Raw genomic sequence first — 16,806 nt, forward strand, 5'->3', positions numbered from 1 at the left:
CGGACCATGACAAAGAACGGATGGGAATTGGGGAAGTTGGACTTTTCTTCTGCTGAAAACGGACTCTGGTGAACTTCCATACTTTTTAAGCTGAGAATTCCAAAAACGGTTGGGGGGTGGGGAGTTGGGGGACTTTGGCGAGTGTCTCTGGGGTTTCCATCGGCAATGTGGTGCCACTCATTTTCTTGAGACCCCTGTGGGTCAGTTTCAAGGACTTGGTCAAGCCCAACTGATGACGGTCAGGAGTGTGAGATAAGAACCAGCAATTTTTTCTTTTGTCAGCAGTTTCCTCTGAAGTTTATCCTCTCCCTTGGATATTCTCTCTGGGTAGAAAGTACTTCTTTTCTTCTCTAAAACGTTCTTGAGCTATTTCAAGCCTGCGATAAGGGACGTTTATTTGTACTCATTTCCTTTTACTTTAGCTTGACTTTAAACCTACATCTCGGGATTTTTATTGGCCTAGTTCACTTTATACGGTTTTCAGTTGATAACCATAAAACGGGGTCCTGTTTGTTGAGTCGAGGGGAAGGATGGAGCCCTTATCTTGGACTTCTGTCTAGAGTTGACTGGGATTTCTCTGGTCCCGAACTCCTACTGGCCGCACAGCCGGGAGGCAGGAAGGTAACTGATGATATCAAGTCTTCACTAGGTGGGTCTGGTTTCAGCCAGTGGGCTATTTCTTTCCTTCAGCCTCAGATGGACTCCCCCCCCCCCCGCCCCGCCCCCAAACTGTGGCTGGTTTGATCCTTGTAAACATTCTCTGCCATGTTTAAAAAAAAAAAAAAGGAAAGAATCTTCCCAAGTAGGTTGTGTTTCTATTCTATTAAAGGCTGCCTCATTTTCCATTCTTCTGTGGCTTGGATCACCACACTCATTCATTGAAGTCAACCCAAGAATGGGCACTCAATATTCCTTTGTCTCTGATGTCCTACCAGGGGACTAGGAAAGAAGGTGCAGTCATGAGCTCTTTCATAGCACGAGTGGAGAATTAAGGGAAGCTGAGACTTCTTCAGATAGCTTGTTTTTTCATGAGCCTTTGAATTTGAGAACCAGTTTAGTATTTTCTTTTTCCTTAGCAGTATTTCCGCAGAAATACCCCTAGGATCTACAGCCACAAGCCAGAGGAGATAATAAAGACATACGAGTGGGGTTCATTCCACCTTACCTTTGGGTAGGGTCTTGCTGCTTTAAGAGCTTTTATTCACCTGCAGATGACATCCAATTTTATTATTATTTTCTTGTAAACTAGGCAGGACAAATCTTTCCCCTTTACCCATGAGGAAAGGCAACTCCGAGATGTTAGGCACTTTGCCGGAGGCCACACAGCCTGACCCTGAACCCTGCTTTTCTTTCCACCCCACCAGGCACCAGGCTATTTAATAAGCGGGTGCATATTAATAAGCGGGCCCGTTGAACATTGGCCTCTGTCTGAATTCCACCCCAAGGTGTTGTTGGCCTATACCGGTGCCCCTGAGATGTAGTTAATGCATGTCAAAGAAACAGATCTCTCCATCCCGGTTCGACTTCACCCCTGCCAGCTTGGGTCAGACCACTGCTGGCTGAACAGGAGATGGAGGAGGGGTGCGGTGGGGAGAGATGGAGATGATCAGCGTCATTTTTCAGATTCTGAGAGCCCAAGAACATCCTTTTAGACCAACCCATTAACTTGCATATAGAGGGAAACAGAGCCCAAAGCTTTGAGTGCCTTCCTGTCCAAAGCGGGAGCCAGAACGCACGGTCTCATGAGCTCTGTAGCCTCTGCTTTTTTTTTTTTTTTTTTTAACAGTGTTAGAAAGCCCCCTCCCCCTGCCCCCCTGCCCTGTGTGTTCCCTCCCCCAGCTTCCCCGGTAAGCGGTAGTGCTTGCCCTTCGCTCTGTGTCCACAGCTAGTGCTGAGTTTTTTCTGCAGCTCTTGGGCGGGGGCCTGTTTACAAACATTTGCACCGAGTTACCAAGGGCACAGGGAAGGCAGATTGTCTCGGGATGAGGCAGGGAGCGATTTACAGGAGCCTGTGACACACACGAGGCGGGCCCTGTGCTGCCAGGCAAGTGTGTCCCCCCCCCCCCCCCCCCCCCCCCCCCGCCGCAGTGCTGAGGCTTCCCTGCCCCAGGAGCCTGTGCAGACCCCCAAGCCAGCACTGATCAGAGACCACCGCCTGGCCCCTGGCCCCGTCTCCGCCCAGGAAGCCTTGCAAAGCAGGAGCAGGACCTCGTCACCTCGGGCTTTGCTCACTTGGGGTCAGGTGCCCTCCTCCCCTCCTCCACGCTCGGTCCTCTGCCCTGTCCCTCTCCGCCCCACCAGCAGGGCTGGATTAACTTTCTTCAAAAGTCCGCTTCCCTGAAAACTTTTTTTCTTTCCAATGATCAAAAAAAAAAAGTGTGTGTGTGTGTGTGCGTGTGTGCGTGTGCGTGCGTGCGTGCGCCCGCGTGTGTTTGTTTCCGGGAAATGGGACACGTTACTCTGGTTGCACAGGATTGGTCCCGGCACACAGTCAGGTCCAATAAACGCAGGAGCGGTGCCCCAGAGAGCTCATCACAAAAGCCTATTAGCTTCTAATTGAAACCCTCTCTCCCTCCCTCCCCCTCACCACTTACCCCCCCCCCCCCCAGCCCCTTCCAGGAACAGGAACTCAGGCCTTTGTGAAGCAGCGTCTATAACAGAGGATTCTGCCAAAAAGAAAGGCATCTTGAGTTGACCCAAAGGAGCGAGATGCTCTTTTGCGCCCCACCCCCTTATGGCATTCAGGGGCTTTTCATTTTCTGAGCAGTATTGAAATTCTAGGACAATGGAGGCCAAATCCTTGCAGTGGGGGTTGGAGAAAGGAGAGGGGAGGGTTGCAGGAGGAGGAGGCGTGGGGGAGTCCAGCCTTTTGTTACTTTTCTTCTTTTCTACCCATTACCTTAAAAAAAATTATAAAAATAAAAGGAAGGGGGAAGAGGCCCCAGTAAACTTTGTAATGAGTCATGACATCACTTCCGGCAGCCCTAGGGATCCAGCTTGGGGACCCGGGAGACCCCGAGAACAGCAGACTATTTACAATTTCATTTTAAATTATTTTTAAAACCCTCCCAAAGGAGTTCTTTGATATGCAAACATCTCCCCCAAATGGAGATAATTATTTATGGAGATGTGGCTCTTTGAACGGGTGGGCTTTGAGGCTCCCTAGGAAAGGAAGAAGGTTCCAGATAAGGAGGGGCCAGAGCTGATACGCATCTCCCGCCCACCCTTCCTCCGGCCTCCCTCGGGGTTTGGGGGGGGGGGGGCGGTTAGAAAGCGGCTTTAAAGAAGAAACTTACCCAGAGTTAAGACCCACTGTTGGGAGTTAAGGTCTCTCCAGCCTTGTCCACAGTCAGGGTTTCTGGAAGTTTCTTCCCTGTCCACGGGTGCCTGGGCTTTCTGTAGGAGAGGAAAGGGGAGGCTGATAGGCTGCAGCTTGTGTGTGTTTGACCCTGGAGGTGCGCTATAACTTACAAGGTGACGAGATGGAAAGACACGGGGGGGGGGCGGGGGTAGTTTTTTTAGGGGGTGCCGGATAATTAGGGTTGGTAAGAGAGGCCCCCAGAAGAAGGTACGAGATTAGCCCACACTTGTTACCAAAGTCCAGCGACCAGGACCGTAATGACCCAGGGACCTCCTCTTTCCCTTCCCTCTGAAAATGCTTTAATGTGGCCTAAGGTACCAAGTGCCCAAGAAACCTGGGGGAGACACCTCCTCCCCACAACCTGCCAGCGACTTGTCTTCCAGCTTTGAGCTTGCTGCTCCCCCCCCCCGTCCTGTCAAGTTGGCCTCCCTGCAGTGGGGATACTGAGGCATTTAGCTAGCACTGAGCCTGAAGTAAAGCCCCCAGCAGGCTCTGGCTCCTTCCCTTCCTCCCCTGGGGAGTAGAGGGGCTTGGACAGCCCCAACTCTGCAAGATGAGGGGACAGAGCAGTCCCATTCCTAGTGATCCAGGTGTCCTTCCATAAAATAAAGACTTTGTGTGTGTTGGGGGGGGGGGTGCATATATTTTCAAGGCAGAAAGCTTGACATGTTTCTCAGACCTTGTCTCGTATGTCTTAAGAATCTCGGTTTTTCTTTTTATCCTGGGTGGTTGGGGCAAGGCGGTGGTGGTGGAGGGGCCAGAGTGGACCGGGCCACGCAGCTGGGCAACCTGCGTCCCAGGAAGAGCCCTCAGCTCAGAGGGAGAGTGAGTGTAGACGGACTGGACTGTGGCGAGAAGGCGAGAAGTCCCCATAGGGTGGTGACCTAGACTTAGCGGGGGGAGGGCGTGAGACCCCATGAATTCCCCAAGGAGGAAACCACAGCTCACAGGAAAGAAGCTGAAGCCCGATGAGATCCTCCGGGTCCTTTGGGGTTCGTGTTGCGGCTTCAAGTAAATTTCATTTTTTGAGACCAGTTTCGGGTTCGTGGCAAAATTGAGGGGAAGGTGGGGAAGGTGCTGAGATTTCCCTTAGACACTCCCCCCCCCCCCCCCGCCACACACACACACACACGGGACCATCCCCCACCATCCACATCGTCCACCCGAGAGGGACATTTGTTACAACTGATGAACCTGCCTGCACACGTCATAGTCTCCCAAGTTCCAGTTTTCGGTAGGGTTCATTCTCGGTGCGTACATCCCATGGGCTTGGGCAGACAGTTTCCCCTGCCCTAGAAATCCCCTGTGCCCCTCACCGTCTGTTCGTGTCGCCTCTCCCCCTAATCTCTGCAGATCCCCCTGTGTTTGCGTGGAGCTTCCGGTATGTGTGGGTTTATCAGGTGGCATTCTGCTTGCCTCACCTTTTTTTTTTTTTTTTAACGTTTATTTTATTTATTTTTGACAGAGAGAGACCGGGCGTGAGCTGGGGAGAGAGACCGGGCGTGAGCTGGGGGGAGGGGCAGAGAGAGGGGGAGACACAGAATCCGAAGCAGGCTCCAGGCTCTGAGCTGTTGGCACAGAGCCCCATGCGGGGCTCGAACTCACGGACCGGACCGTGAGATCGTGACCTGAGCCGAAGTCGGATGCTTAACCGATTGCACCACCCAGGAACCCCGACTTGCCTTTTGAAGGGGACATCCTTAGGTCCTGGACAGGTTTGGGACTGTGCAGGTATGAGGAAGGAGGTGGTTTGGTTTATTTTATTTTATTTTGTTTTAGGCGTGGGGGGCATAACCTTTCTAGAAACCTCGATTCTTCTGCTTTGTGAGGATTGTTCCGTTCTTGCTTTTGTGTTCCGAATTCTCAGAGGCTGGGCTCCCACTTCTTCAAGGAAAAGCTAAAGTAAATATAGCAGAACCGGTTCTTGGCTTGTGCCCCAGGAGGGTCACCCTTTGTCGGAATATCCCGAGCCTGGCAGCCTCCTGGTCATACTAACTTTACAGATCGGGAGCTGAGGCCCGACGTGTCAGGGATGCGGCCAGGGGGTCATGCCAGTTAGGAGCGGAACCAGAACCAGAAGAGAGGCCCTCCTGGAGACGAGTTGGTTTTTTTGTCTTTTAAGTCAACGGTTATACCCGTGAGGTCAAAATACCTAAGTCCCGATTGAGCATTTACTGATGCATAAAGCTAGACACCAAGGGTGATGAGTTACTATATGTAAGTTTGAAAGACATTTTTATTTTTAGTTTTTTTAATGTTTATTTATTTATTTAAAATTTTTTTAACGTTTATTTATTTTTGAGACAGAGACACAGCATGAACAGGGGAGGGTCAGAGAGAGAGGGAGACACAGAATCCGAAGCAGGCTCCAGGCTCCGAGCTGTCAGCACAGAGCCTGACGCGGGGCTCGAACTCACGGACCGTGAGATCGTGACCTGAGCCGAAGTCAGACCCTCAACTGACTGAGCCACCCAGGCGCCCCAATGTTTATTTATTTTTGAGAGAGAGAGAGAGAGAGAGACAGAATCTGAAGCAGGGTCCAGGCTCTGACCTGAGCCCAAGTTGGCCGCTTAACCCCTGGAAGAAATGTTGAAAACGAAAAAAAATCTTCGTCGGAGTTCGGACAACATGGGGGTATTTCTGCAACCGAGCGAGGCCCTCGTCATCCTGGCAGGGGGAGGAGAAAGGGGCAGGCCGAATGTTCCCTGGTCTCTTCCCCCGGTCTCTTAGGTCTGAGTGGGAGACTGGCCCTCCCCGACCGACTGTGGCTCACAGCTTTGTCTCCCCCGCTGGAGGGCATTCGCTTCCCTCCGCTTTGCATAAATGTCTCAGGCATCTGCCAGGCTGTGCGGAGAAGGTTACACCCATTTGAATAATTGTCCTTTTTATTGTTGTGTAATTTGCCAGTTCAAACAGTAAGTTCAGTTGCTGGACCACGGGAGCAGGGGCGTCACCCGAGGAGAGAGAGAGAGAGACGCAGGGCAGGAAAATTAGGGCCACATTGGCTGCTGGAGAACATCACTGTTGTCAGGCTTTTTAGAACTCTGGTTCATTCGAGTTTCCTACGCCTTTGGGCCTGAAGGTTTGTTTTTAATTGTCTGCTTTTAGAGGAACATATTAGAGCCAGCCCCCCTGGGGCCTCCGGTATCCTGCTCTGTGGCCCAGCTCTTGGGGTGGGGGGGGTGTCACTGATATTCCCAGAAGATCACTGTGCTGGTCATTGCTGGGTATTGATGGCGGTGACACGGCTGCCTTGGCATCTGAGGGTTCGTTGAAGAAGTGGGGTCCTTTCTGCTCTCTGACCTGGGGGATCTGCCTGGTCAGGATCCCTTAGGCTTCTGCTAAGGGCATTTCTTGTGCGTGTGAGCGTGTCTTCCTTGGACTTGCAGCAAAGGCACCGTCCAGCCCTGTGGGCTTCACAAGTGCCCGATGGTGACACGGGCCGCATGTGGAAGAGGGGGCTGGGGCGGGCACCGGAGGGGGAGATCTGTTCCCACAATCGCTAATATTCCCAGGCTCGGCTGACCGCCGGAGATTGTGGGCCTACGACGTCTATTGTTTTGAAATCTGACTCCTATTTGAACAGTTACGATCACAGCCCTCTGATTCTAGCACTGAAATACCTATTATTAAGATCCTAATCTGGGAGGGGGGGAGGGGAGGCAGGTATCTATTTAAAGAGAGGGGACGTGTGTGTGGCCCTGTGTGCTCCTCATCAGATTGAGAAGAAACAGGAGGTTGGGAAGGGGAAGGAGCCTCCGAGGGGTGACTGGGCCCCCACCACCCACCTGTAGGTCGGTGACCTGTGTCCAAGGGAGCCACCCTCTCTCCTTCGGCGTGTTTCTTCATTGGTGAACTGGGGATCGCAGGACCTCCCCCCACCCCCCCCCCCAGAGGCGCGTCGTGAGGATTAAATCAGATAATGCACGAGAGAGTTTCTCCGCAGGCTCACAAGCACTATATAATTATTAGCTGTGATGATCAGTTTGAGAAACTGGCTTGCATAACGAGCCGCTCAATTAAGCTGCAAACCTCCCCCCTGGCCTGAGGCCGGCTTGTCCTGCTGGGGCCACTGGGAGGGGCACGCAGGGCCCACGCGTGGGGGAGGGGCTTGCCCTTGGCCATGTCGTCGTCTCCTCCTTTCTTCTTGGTGCTACTTGTGCCCAGAGAGGTTTTGGGTACGAGAAGCCTGGGACGAGAAGCCCGGCCGGGGAAGGGAGGGGGGAAGGAGGGAGCCCCCGGAAGAGAATGGAAAAGGCTTCGTTCCAGGACCTGGGGAGGGGGCGGGGAGCGGGGGGAAGGGGACTTGCCTGGAAGCTGCCGGAAGGTTCGGTGCCAGGGATTTTCCCACACGGTCCTCAAGCCGTGTTCCCCACCCAGTGAACCCACGGGGCTGTGCTGGGAGCTGGTGGCTCTGTCTTGAGCACAGGGCCCGCCATGGAGGACCACCCCCCCCCCCGCCCCGGAAGCCTGTGGAAGGGACTCAGGAGGCATGTGCGGAGATGAGGGAGAACCCACTTGTGTACTCCACCATCAGCCACGAAGCAAGGGGGGAGAGCAGCCCACAGGCTCCAGTGGGCAGGGGCTGAACAGTCTGTCACGGCACGAGTCCGCTGGCTGTCATTTGCAGGATCAAAGAAAGTCCTGGGGGCCCCTTGTGTGCTCTTTGCCACATGTGTGCAGACTGCAGACCATTCTGGGGAGAGAGGGATCCCTTGGAGCTGGTGGCAGCCAGGATGGCTTGGGTGACCCCCAGGCGGTCAAGCTCAGGAAATCTGTCCGCCGTTCAAGGAATCCTTCTTTGTGGCCAAGGAGGTTTTGCCTTTGGACTTGGGGATAGTGAGGCTCTCCCGGTTTCTAGCTCTGTTCTGTGGTGTCTTACTCCCGTGGCCCAGTGAGCCATTTCGGTTGCTGCCAGACCCTTTCTTTAAGGACACGGCGGTGGGGTTGGGAGGAGGTGCCTGGGTGGCTCAGTCGGTTAAGCGGCTGACTTCAGCTCAGGTCGTGATCCAGATGTCCAGTTGCCAGTGACTTAATACCCGGGGCAGAGAGAGAGGGGGACAGAGGATCCGAAGCAGGCTCCAGGCTCTCTACTGACGGCAAGGAGCCCGACGCGGGGCTCGAACTCCTCAACCACGAGATCGTGACCTGAGCCGAAGTTGGTCGCTCAACCGACCGAGCCACCCAGGCGCCCCTAGACTCCACCTGCTTTTGAGTGAAACGCAGAACAGACTGAGAGCCAGGGCTCTTTTTCCCTCCATCCCATCAGCCCCACGACACTGCCACGTTCACCTAAGTGGTTAATGGGCAAAGTGGGTCGGTCCAGCCTTAGGGCAAGCCAGGGATGGCTCCAGGGCTGTGCAGCGGCCTTCCTGGGGGACGACCTCCTTCCCCCGAACTTGTTTTTGAAGAAGGAGCTCTCCCAGCATGTGGCCCTTTCTGGCTTGTGCGATAGAACTTTCTGTCGTTTCCGTAAATGTGCTTATTAGTAAGAGGAGCTGTGCTCTCAGTAGATGAGGGGTGGCTTGAAGCTGGAGGTTTAGGATGTCCTACTGGGAGGTGAATATTTGGTCAGAAATGATGTGGGAATGGCCTTCTTTAAAATTCCCGGGCCCACGTAGAAATCTCTATCCCATGGCTAATGGAAGATTGTGCATCCGGGACCAACACTGAGTCTCCAGTTAGTTAACACATCTCCCTTCCTTTTGATGTGCACACATGTACTCAATTTTGTCCCACCATGTGCTGTAAACTGCGGGCTGAACACAGTAATACTGGAAATAATCCTCTTGTAGGAGCAGCAGTTAGTATGTATTAATTACATATGTTAAGCGTGTTCAGAGCATGTTATGATCATTAATGGTCTTACTCCTCATCCAACTTCCATGAAGTAGGTACTGTCACCTTCATTCTTACAGAGGAGGAGGAGAAGCCCAGAGAAGGTAAGACAGTTACTCAAGGTGGCACAGCATACACGCTGAAAGCTGGGATTTGAACCCAGGCGATCTGATGTCTGAGCCCACGTCCCTTAACTGTTTAAACTGCTCTGGCTTTACTAACCTCCTACAGACACGCTGAACGAAGTACCACTGTTCCCACATCACGTGGTGGAATGTTCCAGGCCAGGGAGCATGTAAGTCACAACCTTCCATCATCGATTACTGTTATTTGCAAAGCTAACTGCCACCACAAAACAGCTTTTTTTCTTTTTTAATGTTTATTTTTGAGAGAGAGAGAGAGAGAGAGAGAGAGAGAGAGAGAGAGCGTGAGGGGGAGAGTTGCAAAGAGAGAGGGAGAAAGAAGAATCCGAAGTAGGCTCCAGGCTCCGAGACATCAGCACAGAGCCCGACGCGGGGCTTGGACCCACGAACCGTGAGATCAGACCTGAGCCGAAGTCGGACGCTCGACCCACTGAGCCACCCAGGAGTCCCTTTGTAAAGATTTTCTTAATGTTTATTTATTTTTGAGGGAAAGAGTGTGAGTGGGGGGAAGGACAGAGAGAGAGGGAGACACAGAATCGGAAGCAGGCTCCAGGCTCTGAGCCATCAGCACAGAGCCCGACGCGGGGCGCAAACCCACGAACCATGAGATCATGACCTGAGCCAAAGCCGGATGTTCAGCCCACTGAGGCCCCCTCCGCCGCCGGTGCCCCCAAAGCAGCTTTTTGGTGCCAATATCATGGCCTGCATCTCTTATAGGTTGTTAACAGTTTTGTTGGCATACTTTTATTTAAATTAAGGCTGTGATAGAGATCTTACGAGCCCTTTTGTTTTTTTAATGGAATCTGAAGTATTTTTTGGAAGCTTCTAGAGCTGGGTCTTGGGAATTTCCTCTTGGCAAGTTTGCGTCCGTTTATATACGTCCATCCGATTTCACCTGGGTTTTAGGTTGCCGCGTGCTTTTTGCCGTGAAGGCGTTTTTGTCCGTGGTCGCCGCGTTGAAGCAGGTATGGCCTGGATGGGCCAGGGGGACCTCTTCCTCCTGGTTCCCGCCGCACATGTGCCCAGGCTTGGTGAGCACACGAAGAGAGGCTGGTGGGGACTCCCGGACGGCACCGTCTCTGGGGGCTCCAGGTGCTGTGGTCAGGAAGGGTACATACCCAGAGGCCAGGGGCCTTTGTGTTGTGACCCCTGATGTTTGGGGCGGTCCGGAAAGCTGGGCAGCCTGCACAGTGAGTCGGGTGGTGCCCATGACAAGATCGGGAAAAACTCCTCTCTCTTCCTTCCTCTTTTTGTCTCGGAGGAAGGTGCTGTCATATTTCACGGAGATAGCATCTGGCCTCCGTGGGGATGTTAAGGTACCTTCCGGGGACGACCCGCTGTTGGCACTCTCTCGCGGTTCTGCAGCCGTTCCCGGTAACAAAGGGGAAGCCGGGATCGAAAGTGTCGTCTCGGAGACGAGACGCGCGGCCAAAGAGGCGTCCCCTCCTGAGCCGACTTTGCTCTGCTTGCTTTTCCCTAGGGACCTGATGCCGAGGACCCTGGACGGGCAGATCACCATGGAGAAGACGCCCAGCTACTTCGTGACCCGCGAGGCGCCCGCGCGCATCTCGGCCATGTCCAAGGACACCAAGCTCATCGTGGTGGTGCGCGACCCGGTGACCCGGGCCATCTCGGACTACACGCAGACGCTGTCCAAGCGGCCCGACATCCCCACCTTCGAGAGCCTGACGTTCAAGAACCGCACGACGGGCCTCATCGACACGTCGTGGAGCGCCATCCAGATCGGCATCTACGCCAAGCACCTGGAGCACTGGCTGCGCCACTTTCCCATCGGCCAGATGCTCTTCGTGAGCGGGGAGCGGCTCATCAGCGACCCGGCCGGCGAGCTGGGCCGCGTGCAGGACTTCCTGGGCCTCAAGAGGATCATCACCGACAAGCACTTCTACTTCAACAAGACCAAGGGCTTCCCCTGCCTCAAGAAGGCCGAGGGCAGCAGCAAGCCCCACTGCCTGGGCAAGACCAAGGGCAGGACCCACCCGGAGATCGACCGCGAGGTGGTGCGCCTGCTGCGCGACTTCTACCGGCCCTTCAACTTGAAGTTCTACCAGATGACCGGCCAGGACTTCGGCTGGGACTGACGGGACCCCCCCCCGCCCCCCCCCCATCCCGCCGCGCGATGTGACTTTCCCACTTGGCTTCTATGTTGACAGAGATTATATGTATGTAAAATGTACAGAAATCTATTTTATAATAATTTATTTTTAATTCGTAAGCAATTAATTCACTAAGCTGCCTAGCCACACTCTTCAGAGGGTTTAGCTTCGTAACCCGTTCACATTCCAAAGCGTCTCATCGGTTCTTTTCCTCACAGTTGATGGTGCTTCCGTGTGCCCCCCCGCCCCCCCTCCCCCATTCTATTTAAAAAGAAGAAAAGCACAACTTGAGATTTTTGTCGTTACGGGTACGCAGCCTCCGATCGCTGGCTGAATTCGCTCGCCGTCTCCTTGTGTCTTGGGTCTCCTAGGGCGGCTCCCATTTCTGTCCCTGCCTGCACACCTCGCAGGAACGCGACACCCCCCTCCCTTCCCCCCAGAGGGTCACGTCTCCTGTGGCAGCTTCCTCGCCCCTGTGTTGACATTTCCGAGGACGTGGACGCCAAACCACAGCGCTGAGGCTTTTCCCCCAGGTCTGCTCAGCTCGTGGGGGACATCCCTGCCTTTGCGGGGACGCCCGCCTCCTTTCTGGGGAGTCCTTCGTGCCAGGGTCCAAACGTTTACTTGGGCATGGGGTTTTGAAAGATGGCCCTGTGTCGTCTTCTGCCCCAGTCCCTGGTTCGTTAAGCAGCTCGAAGCGTATGCAGACGGTAGCTCCTCCTTCCCGGGCCCCGTGTGTGTGTGTGTGTGTGTGTGATGCTGGGATGCTGCTTTAGAAATAAAGACGACCTCTGATTTGCACGCATCGCCATGCCCCGTTCTCCAGGCCAGACAATTCTGCTTTGACACACCAAAGAAATCCCCTAGGCTAGCAGAATCTCCTGGCAGAGACCGCACGGGTCCAGAGGGGTCAAGTGCATCCCACCCCATCAGAGTCCGCCAAGGTGCTTCTAGGTGCACAGCCAGCCCCAGTTGGGCACATCCCAGTAGACTGTGGGAGTAGACCACCTCCGAGGGGAGAAAAGACAAACCCCCACCAGAAAGGCGGCCAGCGGAAGTGAGTCGTGGCCCCCTCGCTTGATGTCTGGAACTCTCCTCCTCGGAATCCCTGGCTCATCCCAGATTGACAACACAGTCTGCAGCCGACGGCCAGGCTGCAAGAACGAAGAGTGGCTCTTGTAAAGACAGGCTGGGAAAGCTGGCCCCGTGTTGCCTGGAGACACTCACGCCTGCCAGTTGTGAAGATGTCCCCCTGTTTGAGCTAGGTCCCGGCAGAAGGTTTCCAGCGTTGTTGCTGCTGATGGCCGAATGCTCCCCCCCGCCCGGTACCTCTCTGCCGAGCGAGCAGTTGGAGATCATTTTTGAGGACGTAGCCTGTGGCAGTTGGGTAATCCTATAGCAGTGTCACGTAACGAACATACTCCCCGTATCCTGTTTTCCGAACCACAACTGCTTCTGCCATCAGAGGGTTTTGATTCGAGTTCTGCTTTCGCCGGGGCACATGCGGGAAGGTAACGCGTCTCGGCAGAATGGTCGGGGCGTGATGGTCACGAAGTCGCTTTCGTGTGTCGTTGCGGGATAACTTGCCCGACAGAGTACGAACACTTGTATGAAAGGAGAGAGATGGTCCCTCTTTAGCAATCGGTCAGGATGTCACTGGTCATTAGGTGATGTCTGGTTTGTGTTTGCCCACACGTTTCAGCCCGGGTGCGCCCAGCTCGCCCTCAGCTGCAAAGCGATCGTGGGTCGGGTGAGGTCTGTGTAGGACGATGGGCCGGGGGGGGGGCTCCGTGCGATCCTCAGATGTTCCGTTCGTTTCAAAGCTCTGTCACTGCCTCTCCCAGGTAGCTTAGCACCTGCATTTAGAGGAACACCCTAACCCTGGCGTGGGTCTTTCTCCCTTCTTGCTGCTTTGGCATCAAGACGTCTGCAGAAGGGTGCCGATTGGTCCAGAAGGGTGCTGATGGGTCGTGTGGTTTTCCAGTCCGAAAGCTCACTGGAAATAAAACCACCGATGCTGCTTTTCAGTAACAGAGTATCGTTTCAAGTAAAAGCCAGGGTCCACCCCCTCCGCCTCACCCTGCCCTGGCCACACTCTGGCCAAATGCGAGCCCCGACAGGGCTCATGATGCAGAGTTGCAGAAAGGTTCGGAGGAGGGCTTGCGACAAAGCAGTCCGCCTTCGGGTCCCCGCCGTCTCTCCAGGCTGGACAATTTGGATGAAGTTGTTTATTCCCTGCCTTAAAACAGAAACAGGAAGTTTTCAGATAGAAGGAGGGGAGGGTCATTGAGTCATGAGCCCTGAAGCGAGTCAAGATTCTATTCTGGGTCAAATCCTTGAATCCAAACAGATGGCGCTAATTAGCAATGACGGACTAGAGCACGTTTTTCTAGAGCAGACAAATAAATCAAACTTCCTGCGCATCTCTTCATAGAGGTCTGATGGCTCGTAATTCCTGACGGATCCAGACCCGACATCTGCCCCCAGGTTACACCTCATCGTGTGATAGTTATTGTAGAGCCCGAACCCCCATGCCTTCCTCCTGTAGGAGTTAAGCAACACAAACACATAAAATTCAGCCTTGAGTTTCTTCCTGTTCTAGCAATCTCCAAGGCCACCGACTCAAGTTTTTTAGCTGTTAGAAGACAAACACCCATTTCATGTTTCGGCCTTTTGTCTCAGCACGTTTTGGGTTTCTTCCAGTTTAAAGCTCTGCTATTCAGTGGGGTACTTGACCCCTCTCGGTTTTGTCTTCTTTATTAAAAGCAAAAAAGATAAAGAAAAATAAAATGGGAGGTTTTTTACTGTCCCAGAAATCCGTGCTTGCTTGGAGGTGTTTGTATCGTAGTCTGGTAACTTGGTAGGTCGTACCTGGAAAGGTATTTAGGTATATTGGCTGCCTAAGAAATACTTATTTGGATGATGGAGGAAGAGAAATTATCTTTTTCATAGGATTCTCTTTGGAAGTTATTTCGAGTGACAGTTTAGACTTTTGGAGAAAGTTTCAGATCCTGCCAGGATATTTATTTACGTAAGAAAGGAAAACGGAAGGCTCCGATAAACTAGAGATACTTAAGCGTGGGTCTCAAACACAGAGATGTCCGTGTCATTTTTTTTTTCGTTATTCTCGAGAAGGATGGTCCCTTAAACTTAAAGGTGTGGTTAGATTTTTTTTTTCGCTTTTGTAACCTTAATTTATGACGGAGTTCATTCAGCCCAGGAATCTGAAATACTGTGCAAATTCTGGTGGCGTGTCTTCTATAACCTGGATGTTAGAATAGCCAATATGTACAAAAAAAAAAAAACAACTAAATCAAGTATTTTGTCCTATGTATAACACAGATTAATTTTACACAGAGAAAAGAGGTTTCTAGGAAAATGAAAATCTGGTAATTCATACTATTTCTTTGTATGGACGAATAAAATATATTTTACCAACTTGTGGGTACTTTTATGTCTTACGGCGTGTTGCGGGGGGACGGGGACTGTGCGGGTTTGTTGAATAACCAATCAGATGCGTGCGGTTGTGGGTGCCCGCGCGCGCGAGCGCGCGCGCACACACACACACACACACACACACACACACAGGCATTCTGAGGGTAGGTTGATTGGCAGACTTCAAAATCCAACTAATCTACAAATATGTGAGGCAGGTTCTTTGTAAATGACTCTCAAGGCTACGAGATCAGCGGGGAGGCCCGCTTACACAATCTTATTTGTCCATTAGGTCACAGAAAAGCTGGAGAATGTTTAAAAATAAGATAATGTAACCGAAAAGGCACCCCCAAGTGGTTCTCTCATGTAGCCAAGCTTGAGAGCCATGGTTCTCAGAGTGTGGTGTCTGGACCCCCATCAGTATCCCCTGGGAACCTGCTAGGCATGCCCCACCTCAGAGCTACTGAATCAGAAATGCGGGATTTAATAAGCTCTCCAGCTGATTCTGATTCATGCAAAAATTTGAGACTCCCCACTAGGGGCATAGGCTTCTTATCATTCCATTCTGGAACGAGAGACTTTGGATCTCTCTGATCAAGCACATTGACCTTTCACCAACCAAGGCAATTATGAAGCCGTTCACCCCCTTGTACCTCTGGGTCTCCTTTTGGAAAGTCTGGATCAGTAGCTGTCTCTGCGTTTCAGATAGTGGTTACTACTGCCGGGATTACCCTCATAATGCTGGGTCCTGTTTTTTTCGGGAGGCCCCCATATAGTCACCTCTAACGTATTCCTGTGAGTGGAATGATAGATGCGTATATCACAGAGGATCTTTTCAAAGAGGGTTAAACTCCTTTAACATGCCACTTTCGGGGCGCCTGGGTGGCCCAGTCGGCTAAGCATCTGACTTCGGCTCAGGTCATGATCTCATGGTTCGTGGGTTCGAGCCCCGCGTCGGGCTCTGAGCGGACAGCTCGGAGCCCGGAGCCTGCTTCGGATTCCGTGTCTCCCTCCCTCTCTGCCCCTCCCCTGCTCCCGCTCTGTCTCTCAAAAATTAATAAACATGAAAAAAAATTTTTTTAATGACGCTTTCCACCTCACATTCTGCCTTCAATCTTCAACAATATATCCCCAGCATTTTCTATATGATAGACAATGATTTCTTCTCATCCTTAGCAACGGACTCTACGCTTGACCCCCGAAAGCCCACTGACTTAAGGCTAGAGACTCCGTCTGGCCCTCGTGTTCTCAGCCGTGATGGGCGGATCTAACTAGCTCTTAATAGCAGCATCTAGTTTCATTTTTCCATTCTTGCTCATTTTTACCATTGCTAGGTGTATGCCGGGTGAGGGGGCAGTCTCGTTGCAGAAAGTCAGCGGTGGTAACAATCCGGTGGGCTCGAAGCCCGCGTCTTCCATTTGAGAACTTGGCATCTTGGCTCCGTGCCACAGTCTAGTGTTCGTGTGGGAACTGAAAAGGGACTTGAGACCTCGGTGCAGAGGTGCCCGAGAGGCCTGGAGAAGCTTCCCTGCAGGGACTCCCCTAGGCTCCGCCTGTTTTCTCTTTCAACACATTTAGCAAAAGACAGATGATAGAAGACGCCAAGACTGCGCTGAAATCAGGAGACAACAGAAAGTCTCCGGAGCTTCTTGAGAAGGGAAGGCGTGATATTCCGTAGGAACCGGGGCAAGAAAGGGCTGGAGTCAGAGATCGGCTCATTCATCCAATACGTATTTAAGGAGCGCCCACTGCTGCTAGGGACACAACCTTAAACGCCACACGCTTCCTGCTTCAAGGAGTTCACATTCCAGGCGGGGAGGATTTGAAGGATGTGTGCAGATAACAGCGGGAGGCAATATGGCAAGGGCCGTGGCGAAGCGCCATGGGAAGTGTGGCTGGGAGATCCTAACCTGAT

The 16,806-nt window shown here is 52.7% G+C and overlaps 1 protein-coding gene across 1 annotated transcript in view; it reads left to right on the forward strand.

The window, feature by feature from the left end:
* LOC122484982 (heparan sulfate glucosamine 3-O-sulfotransferase 3B1) overlaps positions 1-14,894 on the forward strand; it is a 40,245-nt gene extending 25,351 nt beyond the window's left edge. Inside the window, exon 2 of the mRNA XM_043583167.1 lies at positions 10,823-14,894. Within this exon, the coding sequence (XP_043439102.1) occupies positions 10,823-11,441 (619 nt within the window). The 3' untranslated portion in view covers positions 11,442-14,894. The remainder of the gene's footprint in view (positions 1-10,822) is intronic.
* Positions 14,895-16,806: the final 1,912 nt, after the last annotated feature.

The sequence above is a fragment of the Prionailurus bengalensis genome, chromosome E1, assembly GCF_016509475.1.
Source record: "Prionailurus bengalensis isolate Pbe53 chromosome E1, Fcat_Pben_1.1_paternal_pri, whole genome shotgun sequence".
Taxonomy (NCBI): Eukaryota; Metazoa; Chordata; class Mammalia; order Carnivora; family Felidae; genus Prionailurus; species Prionailurus bengalensis.